Source organism: Mastigoproctus giganteus, chromosome 13, assembly GCF_048544385.1.
Source record: "Mastigoproctus giganteus isolate SK-2022 chromosome 13, ASM4854438v1, whole genome shotgun sequence".
Classification (NCBI taxonomy): domain Eukaryota; kingdom Metazoa; phylum Arthropoda; class Arachnida; order Uropygi; family Thelyphonidae; genus Mastigoproctus; species Mastigoproctus giganteus.
In genome coordinates, this window is record NC_143587.1 from 36,402,404 (window position 1) to 36,429,874 (window position 27,471).

Sequence of the window (27,471 nt, forward strand, 5' to 3'; positions counted from 1 at the left end):
TGGATATTGATGGTTCAACTGTTGATGATCCTGCTCAGGGATAACAAACTAAATGAGTATTTTGCATCTACATTCACACATGAGTTATTCAGGGAGGGGAATGCCAGAGGTGAAGTAAACTCTGGCAGTGAGCTAGATGATTTTGTAATAACTGAGAGGAAAGTGGAGGAGAAATTGTTGAAGATAAACATAAAAAAAAAGGCACCTGGGGTGGATGGGATCTATCCAGTTATATTAAAGGAGGCAGCAAAGGAAGTAAGCAAATTCTTAGCTATAATTACGAGAGCTTCCTTGGACTCAGGGGAGGTAGCCATGGACTGGAGATGTGCAAATGTGATCCCAATTCACACAGGAGGATCAAAGGGCGACAACTAATTACAGATCTGTTAGTTTAACTTTTGTTCCAGCAAAATTAATGGAGACACTAGTTAAAGAAGCACTGCAGGATTATCTAGAACTTCAGTTATAGCTCGGACACAGCATGGTTTTGTTAAGGAAAGTCTTGTCTGACTAATTTGATTGGATATTTTGATGTGGTCACAAAGGAACTGAATGGAGGGAATAACTTTGATATCATATATTTGGATCTTAGAAAGGCTTTTAATACTGTTGCAGATGGAAGACTGCAGCACAAATTGGAGCAGAGTGGCATTGGAGGCAAATTGTTGCTATGGATAAAGGGATGTTGAGTGGGAGAAGACAGTGGTAACAATGGACACTGCTCATCATGGATTAATGTTATTATTGGAGTCCCTCTGGGTTCAGTGTTGGATCCATTGTTGTTTTCTGTATTTATAAATGTTATTGATGATGGTATATCAAGCTTAATGTCCAAGTTTGCAGACTATACGAAGGTTGGCATGGTTGTTAATGACACTAATGACAGTACGCTGCTGCAACGGTATCTAGAAAGGTTGAGCAGATGGGCTGAGAGGTGGCAAATGAAGTTTAACATTGACAAATGTAAAGTACTACATATGGGAAGCAGTACCCCGAGAGTAACGTATCAACTCTGTGGTACTACACTGACAGTGGTAGAGAATGAAAATGACTTGGGGGTAATTGTGCAGGCAGATATGAAGTTTTATGAGCAGTGCAGTGGGTTGCAAGAATAGCTCATGGTGTCTTGTTAATGATATATAGGAATTTTTCTAGCAGGGTTAAGGAGGTGATTATCTCCTTGTATAAGGCAATGGTCAGGCCACACCTTGAGTACTGTATACAGGTCTGGAACCCTCATTTTAAGAAGGATATAGAGCTGCTGGAACAAGTACAGAGAAGGGCAACAAGATTAGTGAATGGAACGATGTGTTGCTCTTACGAAAAAAAAGGCTTCAATTTTTGCAGATTACAGTGTCTGGAGACTAGGCACCTGTGAGGTGATCTGATTGAGGTGTATAAAGCATTGAATGGTTTGAGCATGCTCAATGCTGATGGAATCGTTCCTCTTGCTCAGAATAATCACCTGAGAGGGGATTAATTCAAACTGAGGAAAGACAGTTGTGGGATAGATGTGCAGTTGTGGTTGTTATTTGGCTTTTAGAAGCATTAGCAACTAAGGCCATATTGCTCTGGGGATATGCAGTGGTCACTCGCTGACCTTTCCACATTCTCCGTATTTGGTGGTCGCGGGCTTGAACCCCGGTCTAATCAAGAAGCGTGGTGTGTTACGCACTGCTGCTCCTGCCCACCTGGCTGTGGAGGTGTGGAAGTTTGCCTTTAGCCAGCGGGTAGTTGATTGATGGAACAGACTTCCATCTTTTGTTGTGGAAGTTGAAAGCCTAAATAAATTTAAGGCTGAGTTGGACAGGTATTTGGAACGAATGGAGAGGTGAAATCGAGCTTTTTTTTTTTTTTTTTTTTTTTTTTCCGGCTGATGCTGCATAAGCTTTCTTTCTTGCATCATATGCCTCTACTAATGCTAAAGTTTTCTCACCAGTGGAAAATGCTATTTATTAATCTTTATCATAAGATTAAAGGCATTTAAGCTGATCTAAAACTATATGTAATATTCTAGGCTGAGTTGATATGCAATTTATTGACTGACCACATATTTACATCTATATACACTCATGAGTTAAAACATTATGACCACTCCTATCTCCACAAGTGGATGCATTGCACAGCATCTTCAAACACAATGATGTATCTGAAGAAGACTGACCCAGGATTTGGCTAGTGAAGGGAATAGCCAAATCCTAGCTCAGTCTTCTTCAGACTTCCAATAGCAGCAGCACATCTTTATCCACTAAACAAAAAACACTGAAAACAATACTTGCCACTTCTCAATCACATAGCCCTCAGATTACATGAAGACTGAAACATACATATTAAACGAAACTACAACATGTATTCTCCCCCACTCTACCCATTTTGTGAGCTTTTTTCTTTTTCCTGGACTGCTGGGGCTGATATATAGAATGCTCAAACAGCCAGCTTAATAGTTTACTCTTGATTAAATAACATATCAAGTCACTGTTTAAAGAACTTAAAAGCATCCTGATGAACTTGGCAATGTATTTCTTTACATCATTAAAGTTGACAAATCTCGGTTGTTCCATTTTGATCCATTAATAAACAACAAAAGAGTGGAGGAAATGCAATGGAAAATTTCTGATCCCTCAGCCCCCAAAAAACAAGTGGGATGATAATATTCTTAGATCTTAATCAAAGGTGATAATATTCTGAACTACTTAGACATCTGGTACTAAATGCAGTGCCACAACATTCCACTGTCAATGAACAGTATTATGCTGACATTCTGCACAAAATATAATGTATGCTCACATGCGTTGCATTGTTACAATTTTCTACAGGCAAAAATGGCACTGGCACTATGGTACATCCTCCCTACAGTCTGGGATCTAGTGACTGACTCTTTCTAAAACTGAAGAACAATTTCAGGGGCATATGATTTCCATCAAATGAGACATGCAAAAAGGCCATGGAAACAAAACAAAAGGTGTTCTCAGAGATTTAGATAAACTTCAGTCATGGGTCAGCAATATGATGGGATAATTTGCATTTCAAGGTGACATTTTGGAAATGGACATGTTGATCTGAATGTAAAAAAAAAAAAAAAAAAGTAAAGTGCAGCTATTATCAACCCACTGCACGATGGAAGCCTCCTCAACAATTCATGCTGAGGGAAATGGACCACAATCTGCCACGCTGGTCCAGTGCAGGTTGGCAGATCGACTGTATTCAGCAGTCAGGGGCTTGAACCCCGGTCTACTCAAAGACCGTGTGCTACCGCACTCCCACTCCTGCCCACTCAGCTACGGATATGATCTGAATGAACATATATCAACTGCTGTACATACTTGTCTTATTACTTTCTGAAGTGCTCGTCTACTGATACATGTGTGTTGCATGCAGAGAAAATGCTTTATGCCAATGAGAAACATTTAGCACACCATTTTTTCCATACCAAAATCTTCTTACATCATATGAAATGTTTCTGAAGTTCTGACAAGCTTTATTGTTTAGCAGAAATATTCAGTTTTTTCTTTGTGACAAAAACAAATGATCAATTTTCAGAACAAATACTTATTAAACTTTGCATTAAGTTAGGATCATCTGGAAGAGGATGATAAATGGTTTGTGTGTAATGAGATAATGTTTAAAGCAGGATCCATGGCATAACTGTGGCTAATATATGATGGGGATTGAAGAGGCATTTTTTCATAAAAAAAAATCATAAAATAACCTAATGCTTGGCTGAAATATGCAATTCATTCTCAGAAAACTGTATATTAACCAACGAATATGACAAGTGTATTTCCCATTAGACTCTTGTAATTTACCATAATCGTTTGAAAAGGTTTGTAAATAATTTGAATTTTTTGAAATATTAATAAATTCAATTACTGTTATAAATAATTCTCTTTGAAAAATTCCTTTGAAGAAGGCTGATGAGTTGCTTTATTTTCACCACAAAGAACCTTAAAGAAAACAGGATATAATGAGGGCCTCTGACAATACTACTGCTTCTTTCAACGTTGGGATTAGAATCCTCTGTGACTCCTAATGTCTCTTCAAACTTTATCATGATTTCTCTTAAAATATTTGAGGTTCAAGCTATTTGAAGAGATACCAGAGATTTCATCATCATGATCATCCCTTTCTTCAATTTACATTTGTTTCAACCTGCAACTGATTCACATATTCAGTATCTACTTCAATATTAAGATGCTTTGCAATGTCTGAAATTTCCTCTGTGACAATTTCTTGTGTTGCTTAAAATCTTTATAGTCATGGACAAACTGCAGGCAAAGCTTACTACACAACCCATCATAGTGGATTGCTTATTATCTTTCCGGAAAGCATGCAAGAATATTCCTTACTGCCATAAGAAGGATATATCCCTTCCAAAACTGTGTGAAAGTTGTTGCTTCCTTTTGATCAGTAGCCAGTCATAGTTCTAAAAGATGAAAATGACCCCTTGATTCATAGACTGGAGTAAAGAAGTGGTATTTGAGGGAAGCAACACTACTTTAACTTCAGGATTGTAATTCACAATATGAGAAGAATGAAATGATCAGGAGGATTGTCTAGGATTAGCAATGCCTTAAACGATGTTTTCTTTACCAAAATATATTTTTACATTTCTGGTAAAAAACAGTGCAGAAAACAGTCTTGGAAAAGCATTGCATTAATCTATGTTTTCTTATATGATTTTCAAACCACTGGAAGTGACGACAAACATTTTAGAAAGCCTGTATTTAGTAATTTAACTATGATACACTAAAAGTTACTTTAATCTTCCATATAAACTCATATCAACTATGAAAACTGAGACGGCAATAAATAAATTTTCTGTTAATATTCTGAATGATCAGAGGAGTGTACAGTTACAATAGTCATTTATAAGGATAATATCATAGCATGTAAAATATGTGAATTTTGCAGAACTGCAAATAAGTGTACAGGCACTCACCGACTTACATAATACTCGACTTACGTAAGTTTTTGCCGGCTAGTGCAAACTGAAAAAAAAAAAAAAATATGGAAACATATTTTGCATCCCACAGGAATAATAAATGGAGATATTGTGAAAATAACGTATATGAACCCAGCAACACATTATTCTTTTTTTTTTTTTTTTGGCAATTTGTTCCAAGACCTGAGAAGTTGAAATTTTCGCTATATAACTAAGCTATTTAACTCTCTAAAACGTCATTTTTATGTGAAATTGTATTACTTTTATATAAATAAGCACAACAAAAAAAAATCACTTTTAACTAACACTCACTTTTAATGCAAAAACAAAACACACAGCCAACACTTTTACAAACGCTACTATTAGCCGAGAGAAGGGCTACGCAGTCTGGCCACAGAATGCATTACACTTTCACTGTTATCATATGTTCCATTATAAGTATCAATTTTGAACGGCTTTGTGATATTTTTTTCTGAAGCACATTTCTAGAGGTCATGACCATAAAACAAAAACAATTTGCACTTTCCAGTTTATTGGGCTTTTCTGTTAGTGAAATCTATTATAAAAGGGTAGTAAACTCAATCTTATTGCATTTGTGATAATAGTGATAACTGGAATTGTGAGGATTAGCATTAGTAGAGGCATATGATGCAAGAAAGCAAGCTTATGCAACATCAGCCAAAAAAAACCCCTGCTCCCATTTCACCCCTCCATTTGTTCCAAAATGCCTCCAGCTCAGCTTTAAATTTATTTAGGCTATCAACTTCCACAACAAAGGATGGAAGTCTGTTCCACCAACCAACTACCCGCTGGCTAAAGGCAAACTTCCGCATATCTGTCCTACATCTGTCTTTCCTCAATTTGAATTTATGCCCTCTCAGGTGATTATTCTGAGCAAGAGGAACGATTCCATCAGCATTGAGCATGCTCAAACCATTCAATGCTTTATACACCTCAATCAGATCACCTCACATCTCCAGTCCGTGGAAACCTCCCCTGAGTCCAAGGATGCTCTCATAATTATGGCTAAGGGTTTGCTTAGTTGCTTTGCCGCCTCCTTTAAAATAACTGGATAGATCCCATCCACCCCAGGTGCCTTTCTTATGTTTAACTTCAACAATTTCTCCTCCACTTTGCTCTCAGTTATTACAAAATCATTAAGCACACTGCTACAATTTGATAACCTTCTTCCATTTTCAAACTGTACTAATTCCTCACGTGTGAATGTAGATGCAAAATACTCATTCAGTTTGTTTGCTATCTAAGCAGGATCATCAACAGTTGAACCATCGATGTCAAGTGGACCAATCATATTCATCCCCTTCCTTTTAGAGTTTATATAAGTAAAGAAATCCTTGCTGTTTTTCTTAGCATCTTTTGCCAAAGATTTCTCGTAATCCGCCTTCGCCTGCCGAACCTCCTTTGTGACCTGATTACAGACTAGCTTATATCTGCCACAAGCTTCTGCGTCACCTGATAATTTATATGCATCCCATGCATTTTTCTTCTCTGTCACGAGTCTCATTAGTTCATTTGATAACCATTTAGGCCTAAACCTTGAACAATATTTCTTAATCGGTATATAAAGTCTAGTAGCTTCCACGATTAATTCCTTGAATGCTTCCCACTTAGAATTTACTGTTTGTAACATCGTCAGTTGATCCCACTGTACAGAATTTAAAAACTGTCTGAGACCACTGTACTCCCCTTTACGGAAGCAAAAACCCTTTCCTTTACCCCTGACAGTAGTTACCTCTTTGAGTAAATCCCACTTCAGCACACTGTGATCACTGCCACCTAGTGGTTCCTTTATCTGCAAATTCTTAATACACGAATGATCACTGCTGATAACCAGATCAAGAGTGTTACTTTCTCTGGTTGCCTCTCGAACATGCTGCTGCAGAAAACAATCATCCAATAAATCCACAAAAGTCTGACTAGTGTGTGAGTGACCAACCCACAGGTTCCAGTCAATATCTGGGAAGTTAAAATCCCCCATTATAAGACATTCTGATTTACTGGCCCACTCTATTTCTCTGTACAATTGTTCATTGTACTCATTCAAGTCATTAGGCCTATAACACACTCCTACTGTTATTTTTCCTTTCGCAGTGCTTATCTCACACCAAACTGACTCAACAGAGCACTGTTCATCTATATTAACTGGGTGCACTTCCTTTGATTTTATGTTTTTCTTAATTAACAGCATAACACCCCCTCCCTTTCTGTCCTGTCTATCCTTTCTGTACACATTGTACTCCCCAAATTCCAGTTCTGCATTCCTTATATCTTTGTGACACCACGTCTCTGCTATCCCAACAATATCCGCCTTTGATGTCTTGACCAACACTTCAAATTCATCAAATTTATTTACTATACTTCTAGCATTGGTATACATGCAAGCATACATGCTCCTATGCCTATTCCTTCTTACCCTAACACATCCCATATACCCAACTATTCCATGATGACTGCCATCCGTCCCTGAAACCCCCAACACCCCTCGCTCCAGGTCGCTTCTTATTCTAATAGAAGTTGTGCAAGAATCACCTTCACCTCTGCCTGCGGTTACTGTTAAACTATTAGTCTTTGTATCCCCCCAAACTAGCAGTTTTCCGACCCACCTAACACTGCCTCGATAGCATCAGCAAATATTCAGCAAAATAGCATCAGCTGAAAAAAATTCTACCCCTTGAGCCTTGCACAATCTTTCCAGGGCTGAATTGATCGACAAGGCTCTCATCATGTACTCCCTCCTATCGTGTCTGGGCAGAATTGCAGACACTTTCAAATTCAACCCTATTTCACGGCTTTTTTTCAACAGTGACCTGTACTTGTTGAGTAATTCCGCCGGTCTCCTACTCTTAATATCATTAGTGCCAACGTGTACAACTATATCACCTTTTGTGCCCTTGAAAGATGATATCCGCTCTACAACGTCATCAACCTTTGCCCCTGGCAGACATACCCTGGTCCTGTTCCACCTATCCTTTTTACAAAGGATGTTCCCCGTTTCCCTGACAATAGAGTCACCAACAACTACTAGTTCCTGTGGGACCAGCGCATTCTGCCTTAGGGGTTGCCGCTGTGTTGCGTGATGACCAAGTGCAAGCTCTGGCGTTGATGTGGGCAGCTGAGAGCCTGATGGGCCCCTCAATTTAGATCTTTCGAGAGCATCCACCCTGTCCTTCAAACTCTCATATAGGCCCATAACAACGCTGAGTTGTCGCCTGATTTCCTTACACTCCTTACATCGCGCACACACAAAGACATCCTCCAGTTGATCCCACTGTACAGAATTTAAAAACTGTCTGAGACCACTGTACTCCCCTTTACGGAAGCAAAAACCCTTTCCTTTACCCCTGACGGGTAAAGGAAAGGTTGTGTCGCCCTTTGATCCTCCTGTGTGAATTGGGGTCACTTATGCACATTTCCAGTCTATGGGTACCTCCCCTGAGTTTAAGGAAGCTCTCATAATTATGGCTAAGGGTTTGCTTACTTCCTTTGCTGCCTCCTTTAATATAACTGGATAGATCCCATCCACCCCAGGTGCCTTTCTTGTGTTTATCTTCAACAATTTCTCCTCCACTTTACTCTCAGTTATTACAAGATTATCTAGCTTACTGTGAGAGTTGAATACACCTCTGGCAATCCCCTCACTGAATAACTCCTCATGTGTGAATGTCGATGCAAAATATTCATTTAGTTTGTTAGCTACCTGAGCGCACACACAAAGACATCCCCCATGGCAATATCATGTCCTCTACCCGATTGTTCCACAAACATCATGCAAGCAGTGCATTTTAAAAGGCTGCGATTCAGAGGGCAACTGCCCTCCTCAGTTCTCCCCTGAGCCACAGCACTCCCATTAGCTTGAGCCTTTTGCTTTGCTGCTCTGGTCTGAGTCATGATTTCGATTTAATTCCAATAAAATTTCAATTTCAGTATAAAATTATAACTCTAAACTTGTATCCTAACACAGTTATAATGCTATATATATTTTTCAGTATCGAGTATTATCTACGAGTTCCATTTATATAACTTCCATATCAAGTTATGTATTAATTAATTATGTCACGTTTGTAATCTAAGTCGTTATATGTATTTAGTTAAAAAGTACAATTTAATTGACAGTGAAGTTCAACAAGTTTAATAGATGTTACTGATTGATCGACAATATTATATTATATACTATACTATACTAAGCTTACGCTATCTAGTTCAGGATATAACATTGTATCGTATAACAATGGTGGCAAATTACGAACGGTAAATCTACGGGCACTTAAGTATTAATTAACTTCCAAATCTCGCTGGCTCAATTCAGAATAAACTAAGGATCCTGACTAGGTCTATAAGCTACTTATAGAAAATAATTTGATACAACAATTGGTCAGTAAAGCGGCTAAATATGGCTAAAAAAAATTCTCGTTCAGCGGAGCTGCAACTTGTAACACATGGATTTGATACCCTTGCCGATACTAAGTAATACCTACAAAATCTCTATCTAAGTTAAACTTTAAACTAAGTATTGTAACTAGGAATATAAAGCTACTCTAGAAAATAAGTTAATATGCCAGTTTAAGATAATAAAACAGAAAAAACTTCTCTATTCCAGGAGCAGTAAAAAAAAACTTCGGCTGCACAAGGCTATTCTCAATCTTGTTCATCATTACTTTCGTTTTAGTCATATTTATGTTTAGCACAAAATCCTTACCAACTCTGCATAACTGACTAAGATTTTCTCTAATTGTTTGGGATCATGGCTTATGACCACAATGTCGTCTGCAAATCATAAATGGTTTAGGTACTCTCCATTCACACTGACTCCTTTCTGTGACCATTCTTAATCTTCTGAAAGCTTCCTCGTGGGCAGCTGTAAACAACTTCGGAAATATTGTGTCTCCTTTCTCAATTTTAAATTCCCTACAGTCTTTGTCTAGTCTAATAAAGTAGGTAGCGTTCTCATATATTTTCTTCAAAATCATAACATGGGGTATCAATGCCTTGTCTTTCCAGTACCTGAAACATTGCCTTATGCTGTATGGAGTCATATGCCTTTTCATAATCCACAAATGTTAGGCATAATGGTGTTTTATATTCATTTTCTTTCTCCATTAGCTGTGATATTATGTGAAGGTGATCCAGATTTGAGAATCCTGTCCTAAAGCCAGCTTGCTTTTTGGGTTGATTCCCATCAAGTATTCTTTCTAATCTGGTAGTAATGACCCTTGTGAACAACTTATAGATGTGGGATAACAAGCTAATTGGTCTATAATTTCCAATTTCTGATCTATCTCCTTTCTTATGCAGCAAAATTATGATTGCATTATTCCACTCCTTAGGCATCACCCCTTTTCTAATGCATTTTGTGAGGAGTCTTGCCAGTTTTTGTGTCATGTCTCGTCCTCCCAATTTTAACAACTCTACAATAACTTCATCTTGCCCTGAGGCTTTCTGATTCTTCACTTTCTTCAATGCGTGTTCTACCTCGTCAAGAAGGATATTGGGTATGTTGTATGTGTTACTAATTTGCGATCCATCTTGCCCACTGCTGGCATCATTCCCTCACTCCTTCTATAATTCTCTATAGTAGTCTTCTGCTATTTGAATTATGCCTTCTCTGCTATTTATAAGTACAACATCGCTATTCTTCAGTTTCAGTATCATTTGTCTTTCTGTATTACTGCTCACGGCTGCTGATTTAAGTCCTTTGTTTTCCCTTAATGCTTCTTCTACTTTTCTTGGATTAAATCTTCTTATGTCCTCTCCGAGTCTCTTTCTACGTGGCTTTGGATAACTCAGTACAGTTGTGCCCCAGTATCCATTGATTCAGTTACCTGCGGTTAACCCTGGAAAAAAAAAACTTAACACGTACTACTCGCATATCCAATACAGTGCTTCCCTTTATTTTTTTACGATGTTGATTTTAAATCAAATAGCTTCCCTTTACTTTTTTTTTATGATGTTGATTTTAAATCAAATAGCTTCCCTTTACTTTTTTTTATGATGTTGATTTTAAATCAAATAGCTTCCCTTTATTTTTTAAAAAGTCGCATATCGTTTGGTCACCAACATTATAATGGTCCTTTAGAGATTTAACTGATGCACTGTTTTCAAACTTTTGAATAATTTCAAGTCTTTGTTTAATTTGAAAGCACTACTCTTGTGTTTGCTCATCATTTCTAAAAAAAAAAAAAAAAAAAATAAATAAATAAATAAAATAAAAAAAATCCAACATCCCCGACGTAAATAAAAAAAAAGTCCTTTTGTGGTGCAGCGGAACACAGCAATCAACGCAACACACTAAAATCAAACTAAACACTTGTTCTCTTTTTTTTGTTTTGAGCAGTAGGTGTGAAAGACAACAGGGATTGCAGGATAACAGGTACACTAATCTACAATGACGACTTATAACGCCGGTTCTTGTCACTTATTTATGATTCCTGTTTATACCTATTCTAGTTATTACTTGAATTCTATGATTTCTAGTTGATTTTTTTTTTTTTTAATTTGGAGTCTTGAAGTATCCAGTAGATCAGAAGTCTGCAGTACTTTATTATTACTGTATTTAATGTTGGTAATATCTTACTGTGTGTTTAATTTATCAGTTAAGCTTTATTATACGTATGTACGTATAAGAAAATCACGTTATTATTGAATACACCATGAATTGTCAAACTAATAGAGTAGGCTTATCTGCGAAAAGATCTAAACCACCCAAACACTTCCTAGTTAATTTCACAAATATAGGTGGTCTTAATTCTAATCTCAACGATGTCTATTTCCACTTGCAGTCTGTCAAACCCACATCTGTTCCCACATCTGGTGCGGTGCCCCCAAAACCTCTCTCGGGCTTCTTGATTACATTCAGAAAAGGGCAGTTAGGTTAATTAATGATTCATCTCTAACAGAGTCTCTCCACTCTCTGTCTCATAGACGTACTGTTTCTGCTGCATGCCTCTTCTACAGATGCTTCCATCGGCACTGTTCTTCTGAATTGGCTTCTATAATTCCCGCTTCCTCTTTAAAACAATCCGAACACGTGCCGTCACCAGCCAACATCCATTTACTGTCCAACTTCAAACTCACAGAACCAACTTTTCATCTTCCTTGTTTATTCATTCAACTGCTGTTTTCTGGAACAACCTTCCTTCATATGTATTTCCTGAAAATTACAGTCTACAGAAGTTCAAGTCTAATGTCAACAAATATCTTCTTTCGTCTTCTCAACCTCCAACCCAAGCATGGTACTAAGTACTATAGGTTCTAACACCTCTCATGTTTGGGGTTTTCATAAAAATAAAACACGGGGTCAGCAGGTATTCGCTTATATCCGTGGTTTCAGCAATCCACAGTAGGTCTTGGAACGTATCCCCTGCGGATATGGGCGTCTTACTGCATACTCAATTTTCTCATTGTCAGTGTTTATCTTGCTCTTCATTTGTAGTGTTTGGTTCATCACGACAAGTGTTTCTTGACTGATTTTTTCTTCTTTGGATTTCTTTTTACCTGGGCTTTATCACTTTCAGAAAGTTGTAATATTCCTCATCGATATCTTGGTCCTGAGCAGTCTGCAGAAACTCAAACTTGTTCTTAAGTACTGCATATAAGTAGAAGTAACCTCAGAGAAATGTAACAATTGTGAAGAACTACACTTAGGGTGTTAGAAAATGAAAAAGAACCGGGAGTAATTGTGCATCAGACATGAAGTTTTCTGAACAGTACAGACAGGCTGCCAGAGCAGGTCAAGGGGTATTGTCAATGATATACAGGAATTTTGCCAGTAGGGAAAACACGGTGATTATCCCTTTGTATAAGGAAATGGTCAGGCCATGCCTTGAGTACTGTGTACAGGTATGGAAGCCTCATTTTAGGAAGGATGTAGAGTTGCTTGAGAGAGTACAGAGAAGGGTAACAAGATTAGTTTTTTTGTTTGTTGTTTGGTTTTTAGGAGCATTAGCAACTAAGGCCATATTGCTCCGGGAATATGCGGTGGTCATTCCCTGACCTTTCCGCATCCTCCGTATTTGGTGGTGACGGGCTCGAACCCCAGTCTAATCAAGAAGCGTGTGCTACGCACTGTTGCTCCTTCCCACCTGGCTACGGAGGCGCCACAAGATTAGTGAGGTGAATGAAGGGATCCTCTTACCAAGAAAGGCTTAAGTTCTGCAAATTGCTGCATCTGGAGACTAGGCACCTGTGAGGTGAACTGATTGAGGTGTATAAGGCGTTGAATGGGTTGAGGATAGTTGCAGAATAGATGTGTGGAAATTTGCCTTTAGCCAGTGGGTAGTTGATTTCTGGAACAAGCTTTCATCTGTCGTTGTGGAAGTTGACAGCTTAAATAAATTCAAGGAGGAACTGGATAAACTTTTAGAGGGAATGGATGTGCGAAATTTTTTTTTTTTTGATTGATGCGACATAAGCTTGCTTTCTTGCATCACATGCCACTACTACTACTACTACTACATTAACCAGATGTACAGTAACAAAGCATTAGGCATACTCCCTAACCTACAGGAGTAGATGGCACTAACTACTGTCCTATTACTTGTGGAAAAAATCAAGAAGAAAATGATCAGGACATCAAGCACTGCCATCTGCTTCTGCAGGTCATGAGTGTTTCTATATATTTTTTTTGCTATATCCCTTCCAAAACTTTGGAAGGTTATCACTTTTCTTCTTCCTGTTAGAAGCAGCCTGAGCCATGGTTCTTTTAAAATAATACTGCTTAAAGCTGTATTTTCAGCCCTAATCATGTAATATTAACCGATCTGTCAAATATGACATGATTATTGTGGTCTCTGAAGGAGAAAAGAATTTGCTACAATAAGGCTTTCTGCTAATTTCATTAAAATTCTAAATGAATTATTTCGTAGCTCTTAATACAGGTGTTTTTATTCTACCCAATTCAATACAACTGAATTCAAATGAACACACCCTTTAACTCTCATACTAGTTACGTTTACCAGTGCAAAAATAATTGCAAGTATAGTTACTTTACTAAAAAGATACAGCTGGAAAATTAAAAAAAATTATATGTGAAGTCTTTTTACAGTAACTATGAATGAAATAAGCTGCTATTCTACCTGTAGGTCTTCTTTTTTGTCTACAGCAACTAGTAGTTTTGTAATATCATCACTCTTCAAAGCTTCACGAATTTGATTTTCTAACATCTGCCTTTGTTGTCTCATTTCATCTACCTTGTCCAGTAGTCGTGATAGTTCTTGTACAACTCCATTATCATTGGGGGCTAAAATGAAGTAAAAACAATAAGCAAGTGTGTACTACATTGTTTTAAATTAAAAAAAAAACTTCCAGTAGCAGTCTTTAATTTTGCGGCTTTCTGATTGTATACATAAATTATTGCAAAGTAATAAATAATGACGGCAGCTGTTAAGCATATTTTCAATTTATTTCATAATTTTCAATGATATTATGTAATAAATTGAAACATTTTTATATACTATGTCTTCCAAGTCTAAAAGTTACAATGAAGACTAAAATATAAAAATATATTTAATGAAGCACAATCGAGTAAGAGTACTGTACTGACAATATCAATTCTATGCACTTCAAAAACCACACAATTCTGAATTGGATGCAATGTTTAGAGATGGCATTTCATTCAGCTAGAACTTTAAATACATCTACAAGTTGCATTCAATAAGTAATATTTGATGATACCTGGTATTATCCTAAGTTACTTTGGTAAAGTACGCAAATAAATTAGCAAAATCACATGCATTAGACTGTTTCTACTTAGAGGGAGAAGCACTGCCACAGAATGAATAACAAAAGATGAGGTAGAGAGGAGCTTCAGTTAAAAATTGCAAAATGTTTGGAAAGATGATCTCATGAGGTAGTTGTGATAAGGCTTCTCTTGGTATGAGGCACAGTGGCTATCCACTGTGAACAGTAAGAGATCTATGACCAGATACGAATATCTGGAATGAGTTGGAATGGTAAAAGGTTCATAAAAAGACAGTCAGGTGACTATGTCAGATTGAAGTGCATGACATTATTTATCATGTGCTGGAGTACTGGAAAGCATTGATGAGATGGGTGCCTAAGCAACTAAATGTAGATTATAAATTATTATTCACGTCATTGTGAATGGAACTGAATGTCCCACACTTGCAACCTCACATGGAAGAAAGCCACGAATTCCTTAATCACAACATTACACTGGTGATTTATTTATTTCGTATGATGTGAGCAATACATGAAGGAACCAGTTTTTTCCTGCTTCCTTCGTGAATCGTGGCCGTGAAATCCAACCGTAACCGGAGGTGCGGCACCATCGTGATATCCAAGCCCGAGGAGGGATTCGAACCCACGACCTTTGGGTTGCCAGGCAGGCACTTAACCCACCTGGCTAGCCCAGTCAGAACACTGGTGATGAAATGCAAGTTCAACACTTCATACCTTAACACTGATTGATGGTAATATTGAAAGAATGTAGTCACATCCACCATTAGAAAAAAAGTTCAAACCATGCCGTCTGTAGGCAAAGTGATGTGGAAAGAATTTTGGGATGCCCAAGATATTATCCTCATTGAGTACTTAAACTACAGAGCAAAGTGAATACACACTGCTACTAAACAATGCTGTGGAAACTGAAAGAAGCCACTTGGAAGAAATTCTCTTGCTTCCTAACAAAGGGAGTGATCCCTCTCAATCACAATCCCCCTGCCACAAATACATCCTAAGAGACAGTGCAACTCCTGGGACAGTTCCATTGGGAAATGTTTTACCAACTGCCCCCACCCACCCATTCATTTCAGACTTTGAGCCTAGTGAATTCTATCCATTCACACTATTGAAGCACTCTAAAGGGATATTATTTCGACACGATGTCCACATGAAAGCCAAGGTCAGCCAGCAGATGCACACCTATTGTGTATCACTGGAACAAATTATAAAATATGTCGGTTCGTTGGATACTGGGTGAGGGGGTGTTCGTGAACTAGCCGACATATTCTGTGGTAGTGCGTTGAAGACCTCCATAGATTTGCGACGGGAAGCACAAGCCTCAGAAATAAAAAACAGACACGTTAACAAGTTGCAAACATTATCGAATAGTTCAAGACACGTTCATGCGAATTCTAACACATTGTCGCGAGCTTGCGACCAAGTTCACACGAGTTGGGTGACATCCCCCCCCACAGACACATAACGCACTACCACAGAATATGTCGGCTAGTTCACGAACACCCCCTCACCCAGTATCCAACGAACCGACATATCAACAGGTTACAAATCTTTCCTCGTGTACACTATCGCAGGACCAGATTTCACTTTTATCCAAAGGATTAAATTATAATTTACCACCTCGAAAGCTGCCAAAAAAACAATGCGTAATTGATATTGAATTTGGACTTCGTAGTGTTCCACAAAAAGATGTATTTATTCAACAAGTTAACCAAGTAGTGAATAACATAAAAGAAACGCGACTTCCTAAATTGAATACACATGACAGTTCAGCTTTACGAGAACTTCGAGAAAATAAGGACATTATTATACAGAGGGCAGATAAAGGAGATACAGTGGTTATACTAGATAAACATGATTATATTAATAAGTTAGATTCAGTTGTATCTGATACCTCCACTTATTGTGAAGTGGACCCGACACTGTTTACCAATTTGGTAAATCAATACAATAAAACGTTAACCACATATCGTAAAAACGACTACATTACTATGGTTCAGTTGAAGGAATTGAAGTCCAGAACATACAATATTCCTGCACTTTTTGGTCAGGTAAAATTACACAAGCCTGGATTTCCGATTCGACCTATTGTTTCCTACAGGAACTCGGCATTTTCAGCCTTAGCCACACATGTATATAACATTATAAAACCTTTTAGACAGGTTATACAATTTGGGATTAAGAATTACGATACATTATTTAATAATCTTAAAGACTGTAGACTCGGCGACAATGACAATTTATTCTCATTAGATGTTACCTCATTATATACGAATGTAAACGTTGAATACACATTAGATATTATTTGGGATATGTTAAATAAAAACTCGACACCGATTAATTATACGAAGCTGCCTATAAAGGAGATTTTTCACTTAATTAAACTATTAGTTGAGGCTAACTACATCACCTTTCGAGACAAGGTGTACAAACAAATTTTTGGATTACCAATGGGTTTGAGCCTGAGTGGCTTAATGTCAGAGATCTATCTCTCAACGATTGAGCAGATACATTTGACACCTTTTCGTCCCCGTATCACATACTATGGGAGGTATTTAGACGATGTTCTAGTTATTACCGATAGTAGTACTATCCAAGACATTTTACATTCGTTTAATAATATTCATTCTAGACTCAAATTTACATTGGAAAGGGAAGATACGGATACTAAGTCATTAAACTTTCTAAATTTCACGCTTACCCGGGACTCGAACAAAATACAATTTAGCATCTATCGAAAACCCACAAACACCGGTATGCTTCTACATTATAATAGCTACCACCCGTTCACCTACAAAAGATCGATTATCTTTAATCAATTTCTAAATGCCTATAAATATTCAACGACGGATTCTGCTTTAGACTCAGAAATACAAATATTAACTAGCAGATTCTTGAACAGGGGTTATCCCATTAACACAATAAATCGAATTAGGGTACAAGCTAAGGATAGGATACAAAATACTGCACCAATCAACAATAATAATATCAAAAAATACTTTATTTCTGTCCCATATGTTGAACAGTGGCACAAACAGCTTAACAGATTCTTTAAAGATACCGAATTTAAAATTATAGCTAGGCCTATACGGAAGTTACACACTATACTGAACAATCGCTCGGTTCTTTCGGCGTTCGCAACACAAATTAATGATCTAGTATACATTTCTTGCGGTGATTGCGACTCGTCTTATCAGGGTTCGACGCGGTTTTCTCTTAATATCCGTGTAAATCAACACGAAGCCTCAGTTCGTGCTTCTCGTTCAGCAGCGTCAGAATTAGCCTTTCATGCCATTAACGAAAAACATACTTTTTTATTTAACGAGGCCAAAATACTTAACGTTCAACGTAATTATACGCGACTATTAATTGCAGAAACCGTTGAAATTAAATTACACGAGAATTCTGTTAATGTTCGGCGGCCATATTTGATCTCCGATGCGTGGACCTTTACGCGCATGCGCGAAGACACATAATCACTATTTAAGTTGCAGGTTTAGCCTGATTCGGTAATTTTCATTCCTGTGATCACGACAGTCGGTCGAAAAGCATTGTCAGCTTCAGGAAGGAAAATCGTTTTGAATATTTTCGTTAGATTCTTTTAATTGCGTTAATTTGAATTTTAATTGTTTTGAATTGATTTTGAATTGAGTTAAATTGATTTAATTATTTAATTATTTATATTTCACTTTAATATATTGGTAAGTTGTCGATTTTTTCGTTTTTTCCGTTTTAATTTCTGGAGGGTATCATACGGAAGTGTTCCACATACTATATTGAGGTAAACTCCTCTTATTAATTTACTAATATTATCAACGTAGAACATATTGAGTATTACAGCTCTGATTCATACTATCTAATTTATTTTTAATGTATTTTATTTCAAAAACATACTTACTTAAATTACGGTTACACAATTTTTGCCGGTGAGTATCACAAATTAAAAAAAATTGTAATTTTCGTTTGGACAGTACAATTAAAAAATTGTCTGATTCTCAAAGAAAACCTCACATTTGTTCAGAGCATTAAAAAAATTATCAGGAACATTTTCACAAAACTGTAGACCTATACGAACCGTTAATCATTTCTTCGTGAGTTGGCTTTTCTACGGGTTGTTCTGATGCATCATCGTTAATTTCTTCGTGATCATGGTCGCGTCTAACACTGTTCAGCAGTATTTCATCTTCATTTGGATGTTCTGCTGTGATCTACATAACTATCCACTGTTATTTCATTTTCGATGTTTCCGGACGATTCTAATAATGTCCAAAAGTTTTTCAGTTGTGAAAGGGGCAGTTCATCTTGTTCGTCCAATCGTTGTTCGACTTCTGTATTTAATGCAAATCCCGCTTTTGAAAAACAATTTTGAATAGTATATTCAGTGACATCATTTGTCCAAACTTTTGCCAGTTCAGAGATGCAATCTCTAAGGTTAATTGTAACCTCCAAGTTTCTATTTTCTGATAACGCATTGACAATCTTCATTATTATTCTCTTTCGATAATGAAATTTAAAATTTTTAATAATGCCTTGGTCCATTGGCTGGAGTTTTGACGTTACATTTGGTGGTAAAAACTTTGAACTTTTAAGTTTGGCAGAAATACTGGCAGGATGTGCCGGACAGCTGTCAGTTACCAACACGATTTTCCTTTTTTCTTTTGTTATACGCTTGTCTAGTTTTAATATTCATTCTTCAAAAATATCACTTGTCATCCATGCTTTTTTATTAAAAAGGTGTAGTCAACTTCCAAAGATTTTGTGCCTCTAAAACATCTTGGGTTTTTTGATATTTTATTTAGCCACCCAGTGCTTGCATTAAATTCTGTATGTCCAGGGGACTGTGCAAATTTCAGAGCTTGTTGCTTAATTATTAGGCCCATATTTGGATATTCTTTTCACGTATCATTTGCACCCATTTTAGAACAACTTTATCAACATCTTCGTATATACACAACTTAATTCGCTTCTTGTCTGCTCCTCCTTCAATTGCATTTAAAATTGATTCTCGATTTTTTTAAAATCGTAGATAAACTGCTTGCAGATATGGCATATTTCTCTGCAACATCTTTTTTCTTAAAACCCTGGTCAATATCATAACAATCTTTGCTTTATCATTAATACTTAAACACTTTCTCTTTGACATTGTTTTCGCAATTGTAAAAATTACTGGACTGCAGCTCTTGCCGACTGCAGCTCTTACCGGCTTTTGCAGCATCTCAACTCCCTATCATCCTTCATTCAGTTCACTATTGAGTTAGAGTCAGACAATACCCTCTCCTTTCTGATGTTCTAGCTTGGCGCGAGGGCACGCATTTAAGAACCTCGGTCTACTCTAAACCAATGTGTACTGGCCAATTCACCAAATATAAATCGGTACACACCCACAACCAGCTTCTCAGTACCGCGTGTGCCCTATTCACCCATATCTGGACCCATTCCATTTCTATACGCAAAAGGTGCGATGTAGTTTCAAGAGTAAAAACAGATCTATTATCTAAATGTGGTTATCATACTTGTGCCCTAGACAAATGTGATCTGCAGGCCTGTGAGCTTGCCACACACCCAAGGACCTCCCACAATGATGACATGATCTCGATAGTCTTTATCCCCTATTACCCTGGCTTCTCACACCTCTCAAAAATTCAACACTCTCACCGGATAAAATGTTTACAACTTCCTGGTAAAAAAAAAACGCAATCCCTTCTCTTGAGGGTAAAAATGCCCATCACCTCCTCGCTACGGAGTGGCTTGGTATATCACACTGCCTGCCGTGACTGTGGTAGTGCTGCATCAGGGAATCTGGCAGAATGCTCCGAGACTGGATCTCAGAACACGAGAGGACAATCTAGTCTGCTGATTCGGAGCACTCCGCGATCGCAGAACATTATTGGTCATCTAGTCACGATCTTCACCCACACTGAGACATCGAAATCATTGACCACTCACAAAATTACTATCAGCGAGTGTGGTGCGAGTCACTCCACACATTCGGTTGCCATGGTAATTTTAATCACAATAAAGGCATAGGTCCAACCATGGAAGCAGTTATTCTACAATGTAATAAACGTTAGCAAGCACCTTGCAGTCATAGCTACACACATCTGGCTCTAACCAGTGATTGTTGCTTGCACTTGTGTCATGCTTTGTTTGCCTTTCATGACCACGCCCGGGCATTCTTTGTTTCATACTAACGTTTATATTCAGTTGACGAAGAGTCCTCTAGACTCGAAAGCTACTGTTTTGTTTGTTTTATTTAATTTAGTATATCTCAATTTGTATCTGTGTCCATTAAAAGATTACTACCCTGTTTTTTTTTTTTTTACCTTGTTTGTACCTACAACTTCCTTATTTCCATTCCTCAGGAGGCAAGCAATATATTTATACTTTTATACATAGATCCTGGAGTCAGAGGCCTGTTTAATGCTAATTTTATGTTTTATGCGCTATAAGGAATAAACTTTTAGTTGAATTGTAGTTGTTGTTGTAGTTGTTACTTGGTTTTTAGGAGCATTAGCAACTAAGGCCATACTGCTCCGAATTGTAGTTGTATATGAGGCATTAATGCTATTGTAAAAATTATCAATTAAACATTATAAGCACATTAATAGAATTAGGGCACAATCCTATTTAATTTTTGGTCTGTGTTTGTTGTGTAATTTATATTTTTGTGGGAGCCATTTATAAATATAGTAGTGTAAGTTACACGGAATGCCCAAAGCTAAAAGGAAAAGGATAGAAATAAATAATTGAAAAGTGACTTGTAATATAAGAATAAAAAATGACATATGATAAAAAAGGTAATGGTAGCTAGCATCAGATAAGGGTGGGTAAATTTGGCTTTAGATCAAAATGGGGAACAGAGCAAATATGCAAATAAATCTGAAATCAGCAAAATAAAAGTTGATATATGATTAGGTATTTCATCAGGGGACTACATTTGATCATGCATCAAAGGACTGCGTTTCTATACTTGTCCATAACAATGGAAGAGAAAATTTTTTAAATAAATAAATGGGATCGAAATAGGAAAGAAGTAACTCTCACAAAGTATGGACAAGGTAGTCCCAACGCAGCGATTATAATGAAAATTCAAAATCAAAAGCTGAGAAAGTTACATAAAGACAAAAATTAATACCTGAAAAATAGAGGTGGTCTGAAAATGACAGCACGAATGCGCATGGTCAAGACAAAAGAACAAATAGAAACCTCTATAGTCAAATACGGTAAGTGAATAGAGATTTTTAGAAAAATGGCAGAATGTGTAACTAACAGAAAAATCCGAAAATATGAAACAGAAGTGGCTGTATTTTAAGCATAGCATTGCACAAAGCAGCAGAGAGCTAAAACTTAAATTGATATAAGATATACTATTTTATATATAAAAAAAAATCAGTTTTAACTATAAAAAGTACTTTTTTTTTTTTTTTTTTTTTTTTAAAATGTGAAGGAGAGGCTCTGATTGCCTTCAGTTCCAGAGGTAAAGGATGTTGGCACACAAACAGCTGAATAAACTTAAATACTTGCCACTTTAAATTATCAAGTAAGGGAATGATAAAAATTTCACGAAACAAATAAACAGACAAAGGATTTTGACACTTGAAAAGAAATATTCAAAATTGAATGATAAAAGATTAAAAGAATGGATTTTTGTGGAGCTTCAAACTGAGAGCTAACAAAATCCCTTGAAAAAAAATGAGAATGTATGGAAAGCTTTTAAATGAAAGTGTAAAACATTTTATAGGAAGTAAATTAAAGTTGCAAACCATAATCAGTTAGTTCAGGATATGTACAAAGCCCAGAGAGTAAAAGGATGCAACATGTCATTAATTTGAAACTAAATCTATTTAACAATAACACAATAAAAAACTTTAAAACTGCTAAGATTTCTGTCTACTGGAAGAAAAAGAGAGTCATATGCACTTACCATCCATTAAAGAGAGTGAGGGTAAGCTCTTCTGAAGTTCCTCTAAAGGACCACACAATAACTGGAGGTTACTCATATGCAATGTTATAGCTTTCTGAAGTGTAGCATTGGAGTCTGTAGCTCGACGATGAGCTTCTTCATACCTAGTGCATTCTTTACTAAGTTCCATTACAATCATAGATGGTGCTCTTTTACCAAATGTTTCCTATCAAGCAGAAAAAAATTTTTTTTTCATCAACAGAAATTTATACTTTATTATAAATGTTTATATCTATTAATTTCACATTTCCATAAAATTTTGAAAATATTTCAAATTAAAGAATCATCATCATTCAAATCTGATATACACAGATGCAGTATTTATTTTTGTTATGAGCAACATACACAAAGGCTTAATCAAAGACTGTAGCTCAATGAATTTAGAGCAAACTGCCTTACAAGAACTATAAAGTATTACTTGCATAAGGTTATGCCCTACTTCTACAAATAATAATCTTCAAAAGGTATAATTACAACACACACACACACATTGGTAATTCCCAAAAAACCTATTGGATGGAGCAATGGATACTTGAAACTACACCTTCTTTATGTTGTGAATTTTCTGGTATCATTTAACTACATTTAAGTTACAACTCTGCTCAAGTACAGATTCCTGCAAGAGTGATCTCAAAAAAGTACTCAAATATTACATATTGTTGTAGATAGGATCAATTTTTGTTGCTTAAGAAGTGTTGAAACTATTAACATTAGTATAACTGAACTGCATTTTCATGAGTTGCAGCAGAGATGTAATAATTGAGAGCTTCCTTGGACTCAGGGGAGGTACCCATAGACTGGAAATGTGCAAATGTGACCCCAATTCACAAAGGAGGATCAAAGGCTGACACAAGTAATTATAGACCTGTGAGCTTAACTTCTGTTCCAGGAAAATTAATGGAGGCACTGGTTAAAGAAGCACTGCAGGATCATTTAGACAAGACTTCAGTTATAGCTCAGACACAGCATGGTTTTGTTAAGGGGAAGTCTTGCCTGACCAACTTGATTGGATACTATGATGCAGTCACAAAAGAACTGGATGCAGGGAATAACTTTGATATTATATACTTGGATCTTAGAAAGGCTTTTGATACTGTTGCACATGGAAGACTGCTACACAAATTGGAGCAGTGTGACATTGGAGGCAAATTGCTGCTATGGATCAAGGGGTGGTTGAGGGGGAGAAGACAGAGCGTGGTAATCAATGGACACTGCTCATCGTGGACTGATGTTATTAGTGGAGTCCCTCAGGGCTCAGTGTTGGGTCATTATTGTTTTCTGTATTTATAAATGATACTGATGGTATATCGGGCTTAATGTCCAAGTTTGCAGACGATACAAAGGTTGGCAGGGTTGTCAAGGACACTACTGACACTATGCTGCTGCAACAGGATCTGGAAAGGTTGAGCAGATGGGCTGAGAGGTGGCAAATGAAGTTTAACATTGACAAATGTAAAGTACTACACATGGGAAACAGCAACCCCAGAGCAACGTATCAACTCTGTGGTACTACACTGACAGTGGTAGAGAATGAAAGGGACTTGGGGGTGGTTGTGCAGGCAGATATGAAGTTCTCTGAGCAGTGCAGATGGGCTGCAAGAGTAGCTCATGGTGTATTGTCAATGATATACAGGAATTTTTCCAGCAGGGATAAGGAGGTGATTATTCCATTGTATAAGGCGATGGTCAGGCCACACCTAGAGTACTGTATACAGGTCTGGAGGCCTCATTTCAAGAAGGATGTAGAGCTGCTGGAACGAGTACAGAGAAGGGCAACAAGATTAGTGAATGGAACAAAGGGGTGCTCTTACGAAGAAAGGCTTAAGTTTTGCAAATTACAGTGTCTGGAGACTAGGCACCAGCGAGGTGATCTGATAGGTGTATAAAGCCTTGAATGGTTTAAGCATGCTCAATGCTGATGGGATTCTTCCTCTAGCTCAGAAAAATCACCTGAGAGGGCATAAATTCAAATTGAGGAAAGACAGATGTAGGATAGACGTGCGGAAATTTGCCTTTAGCCAGCGGGTGGTTGGTTGGTGGAACAGACTTCCATCCCTTGTGGTGGAGGTTGATAGCCTAAATAAGTTTAAGGCTCAGCTGGACAGGTATTTTGAACGAACAGAGGGGTGAAGTGGAAGTGGGGTTTTTTTTTTTTTTGGCTGATGCTGCATAAGCTTGCTTTCTTGCATCAAATGCCTCTACTAATGCTAATGCTAATAATTTGTGTTGGTTTGTATTATTCAAGACACAGGTGCTGTGCATCTTCAAGTATGCACAAGTAACTCATGAATTCTTTAGGAATTTATAATGAGGTACATGAAATAATTTTCCTTGCACATAATAACAAAGTTCACTGAGTTTCATTTTTCATTTCTGCCACCATAATAGTGCTGCTGCTTGGTGTATGTGGGTTGAACATTAAAATAAATGCAGTGTTGTTTATTATGTATAATTGTACGGAGAAAGTATCCATATTTTGGGATATTATCTGCTGTTTAATACTTGTAATCCATGCAAAAAAGGGTGACATCTCTCCCTTTTACTGCCATTCATTCAGTAAACTGGCTTTGATGTTATTTTAGAGCAGAGAGAGACAGAAGTATGTGGATAGAGCTTTAAAAATATACATTTCATTATAATTGTGAAATTTTAACTTCGTGTGGAATTAAGTCTATTTTTTTGTATGTTCATAAATTAAGGTGTTATTTGCATAAAAGATTAACCTTGAAGCTGCTTTGGGAGCTATTCTCTCATTTTCAATATTACTTGCTGGGTATTTTCCATCTACCACTCTCAGCTATTTTGAAGTGTTGTTAGGTGAGCTATTTTGAAGTTGTCAGGTGAGCCATCAACAACTTGACGTCACTGACTAAAGTAGCAAGAACACCTCACACTTAGTTACGAAGATTACTGAAATTAATAATGCAGAAAAGAGAGAAATTTTATTTTTTTTGCCTGGATTACAATTTTGTAATTGTAATATTTGTATATTAAACAGCAAATAATAACCCAAAATATAGATTAATCTCTTCCCCCCCCAATAAAAAAAGACAATGCTTGTTTTTATATATAACTTACATACACTGAGTTGCATGACTGTTATGGAACCAAATCCAAAAAAATTAGCAATTTTATTATCATGTGTGACAACTTACACCGATCAAATTAATGTGTTAACTGTCTATTCACTAATGTCTAAACAGCAAAAGTAAAATATTATTAATTATAATAAATTATTATAATAAAATTATAATTTTAATATTATTAATATAATAGTATCTGACTAGGAATCTCTTGACTAATTAACACTAACAAGTTCTGAGTTTGTACAGATACTTGGGATCCCCCCTCTTTTAAGTTAAAATGGGTATATTTTGGCCCCTTGACACTTTGTTGTAATAAATTATCATAAATAACATGAACAATACTTCTGTGTTTATTTTGTTTCAGATTTAATTTTACTGATACTGCAACAATGGAAAAAGGGGGGAAAAAATTCTTAAACAGATCTAAAAAATTTGGATTTATTTCTGACATTGTACATCAAATTAATATTTAAAGTGATAATTACTTATAGTATTAGTGTAATCATATACTCTCCAGAGATAGCAGAAGTTACGTCAAAAACAGTTGGGGTTAAACAGAAACGTGCATGAAGAAATTTGTGCAGAGCAATTTACAACACAAATCACAGGAGAGTATGAGAATAAACTGCAAACAGTAGAAATGCAACCTGTATTCCCATGGTCATAACTAAACTTACTTGGTGCTGGCGTTCCTTCTGCTCTTCTGCTGCCAAAAGTGTTCGTGAACTCTGCAGTGATTTTTCTACTTCTTCGGATACTTCAGCTAACTCTAATAAAAACAAAGTTAATGTGGTTTAAAAACTTAGTTATTTTTGCTTCTAATAAAAAAAAATAATAATACCACCACAAACCATAATATCAATAAGGGGAATAATTAAAAAGTCCTCATTAAACGGGTTAACATTAAACTCTAAAAAAATTCTGCTCTGAATTGTCAACACATTAACAAGGCCCCTGAACTAATTTCATCTCCAGCCAATCAATAATGCTTATAATTTTCCTTTAGCATATACAGGGTGTCCCATAATGAATTGCACTTTTGTTTTCTTTATACCTCAAAAACGAGTGGTGGGGATAGCGCATGGCTAGTCCCTACCGTTAGACCAGTTCTAGGAAATTTAGTAGCAATGGACTGCTTCACGGGACCAGAGTGCATATTTTGTGTACATATGTTTTACCAAAACAATAATTTGATCATTACCATTAGACGTAGATTTTGTGATCGCTACAATTTACATAACATTAGTGAAAGTCCAAGTGTAAATCTGATCAAATCATGAGTCAAGAGAGTCAAAAAAATCAGTTCAACAATAAATCAATGACTGCTGGGTTGTCCAAGAATTTGAAGTGATGAGAATGTGGAGTGCATAAACATTTCAATGCACGAGAATCCACACCAATCAGTTTGGAAGCATGCTGCAGAATTAAACTTGCCCCGAACATCTGTATATTGAACACTGAAGAAAGATTTGACTCAGCACCCATAAAAAATCCAATTGGTTCAAGATTTAAAAGAGCCTGACTTCATTGCAAGGGTAAAAATGACGGCAATGAAATGTTTGAAAGATTTACCGAATTTGGCAACATTTTGTTCTCTGATGAGGCTCACTTTCATTTGAATGGACACGTAAACAAACAAAACTGTCGTTATTGGAGTGAGAATAATCCAAGACTGAAATACCAGAGAGCACTGCATTGTTTTAAAGTTACTGTTTCAGCTGCAATGTCAGCTTCTCGAATAATCGGCCCGTACTTTGAGGATT

At 36.8% G+C, this 27,471-nt stretch overlaps 1 protein-coding gene across 2 annotated transcripts in view; it reads right to left on the reverse strand.

Moving 5' to 3' along the window:
* mop (tyrosine-protein phosphatase non-receptor type protein myopic) overlaps positions 1-27,471 on the reverse strand; it is a 289,765-nt gene that overhangs the window by 123,156 nt on the left and 139,138 nt on the right. For both annotated transcript variants that reach the window (XM_090387729.1, XM_090387730.1), the window contains exons 12-14: positions 26,386-26,477; positions 22,584-22,788; positions 14,035-14,198 (exon numbers count right to left, since the gene is read on the reverse strand). In XM_090387729.1, coding sequence (XP_090243855.1) covers positions 14,035-14,198; positions 22,584-22,788; positions 26,386-26,477 — 461 coding nt within the window. The remainder of the gene's footprint in view (positions 1-14,034; positions 14,199-22,583; positions 22,789-26,385; positions 26,478-27,471) is intronic.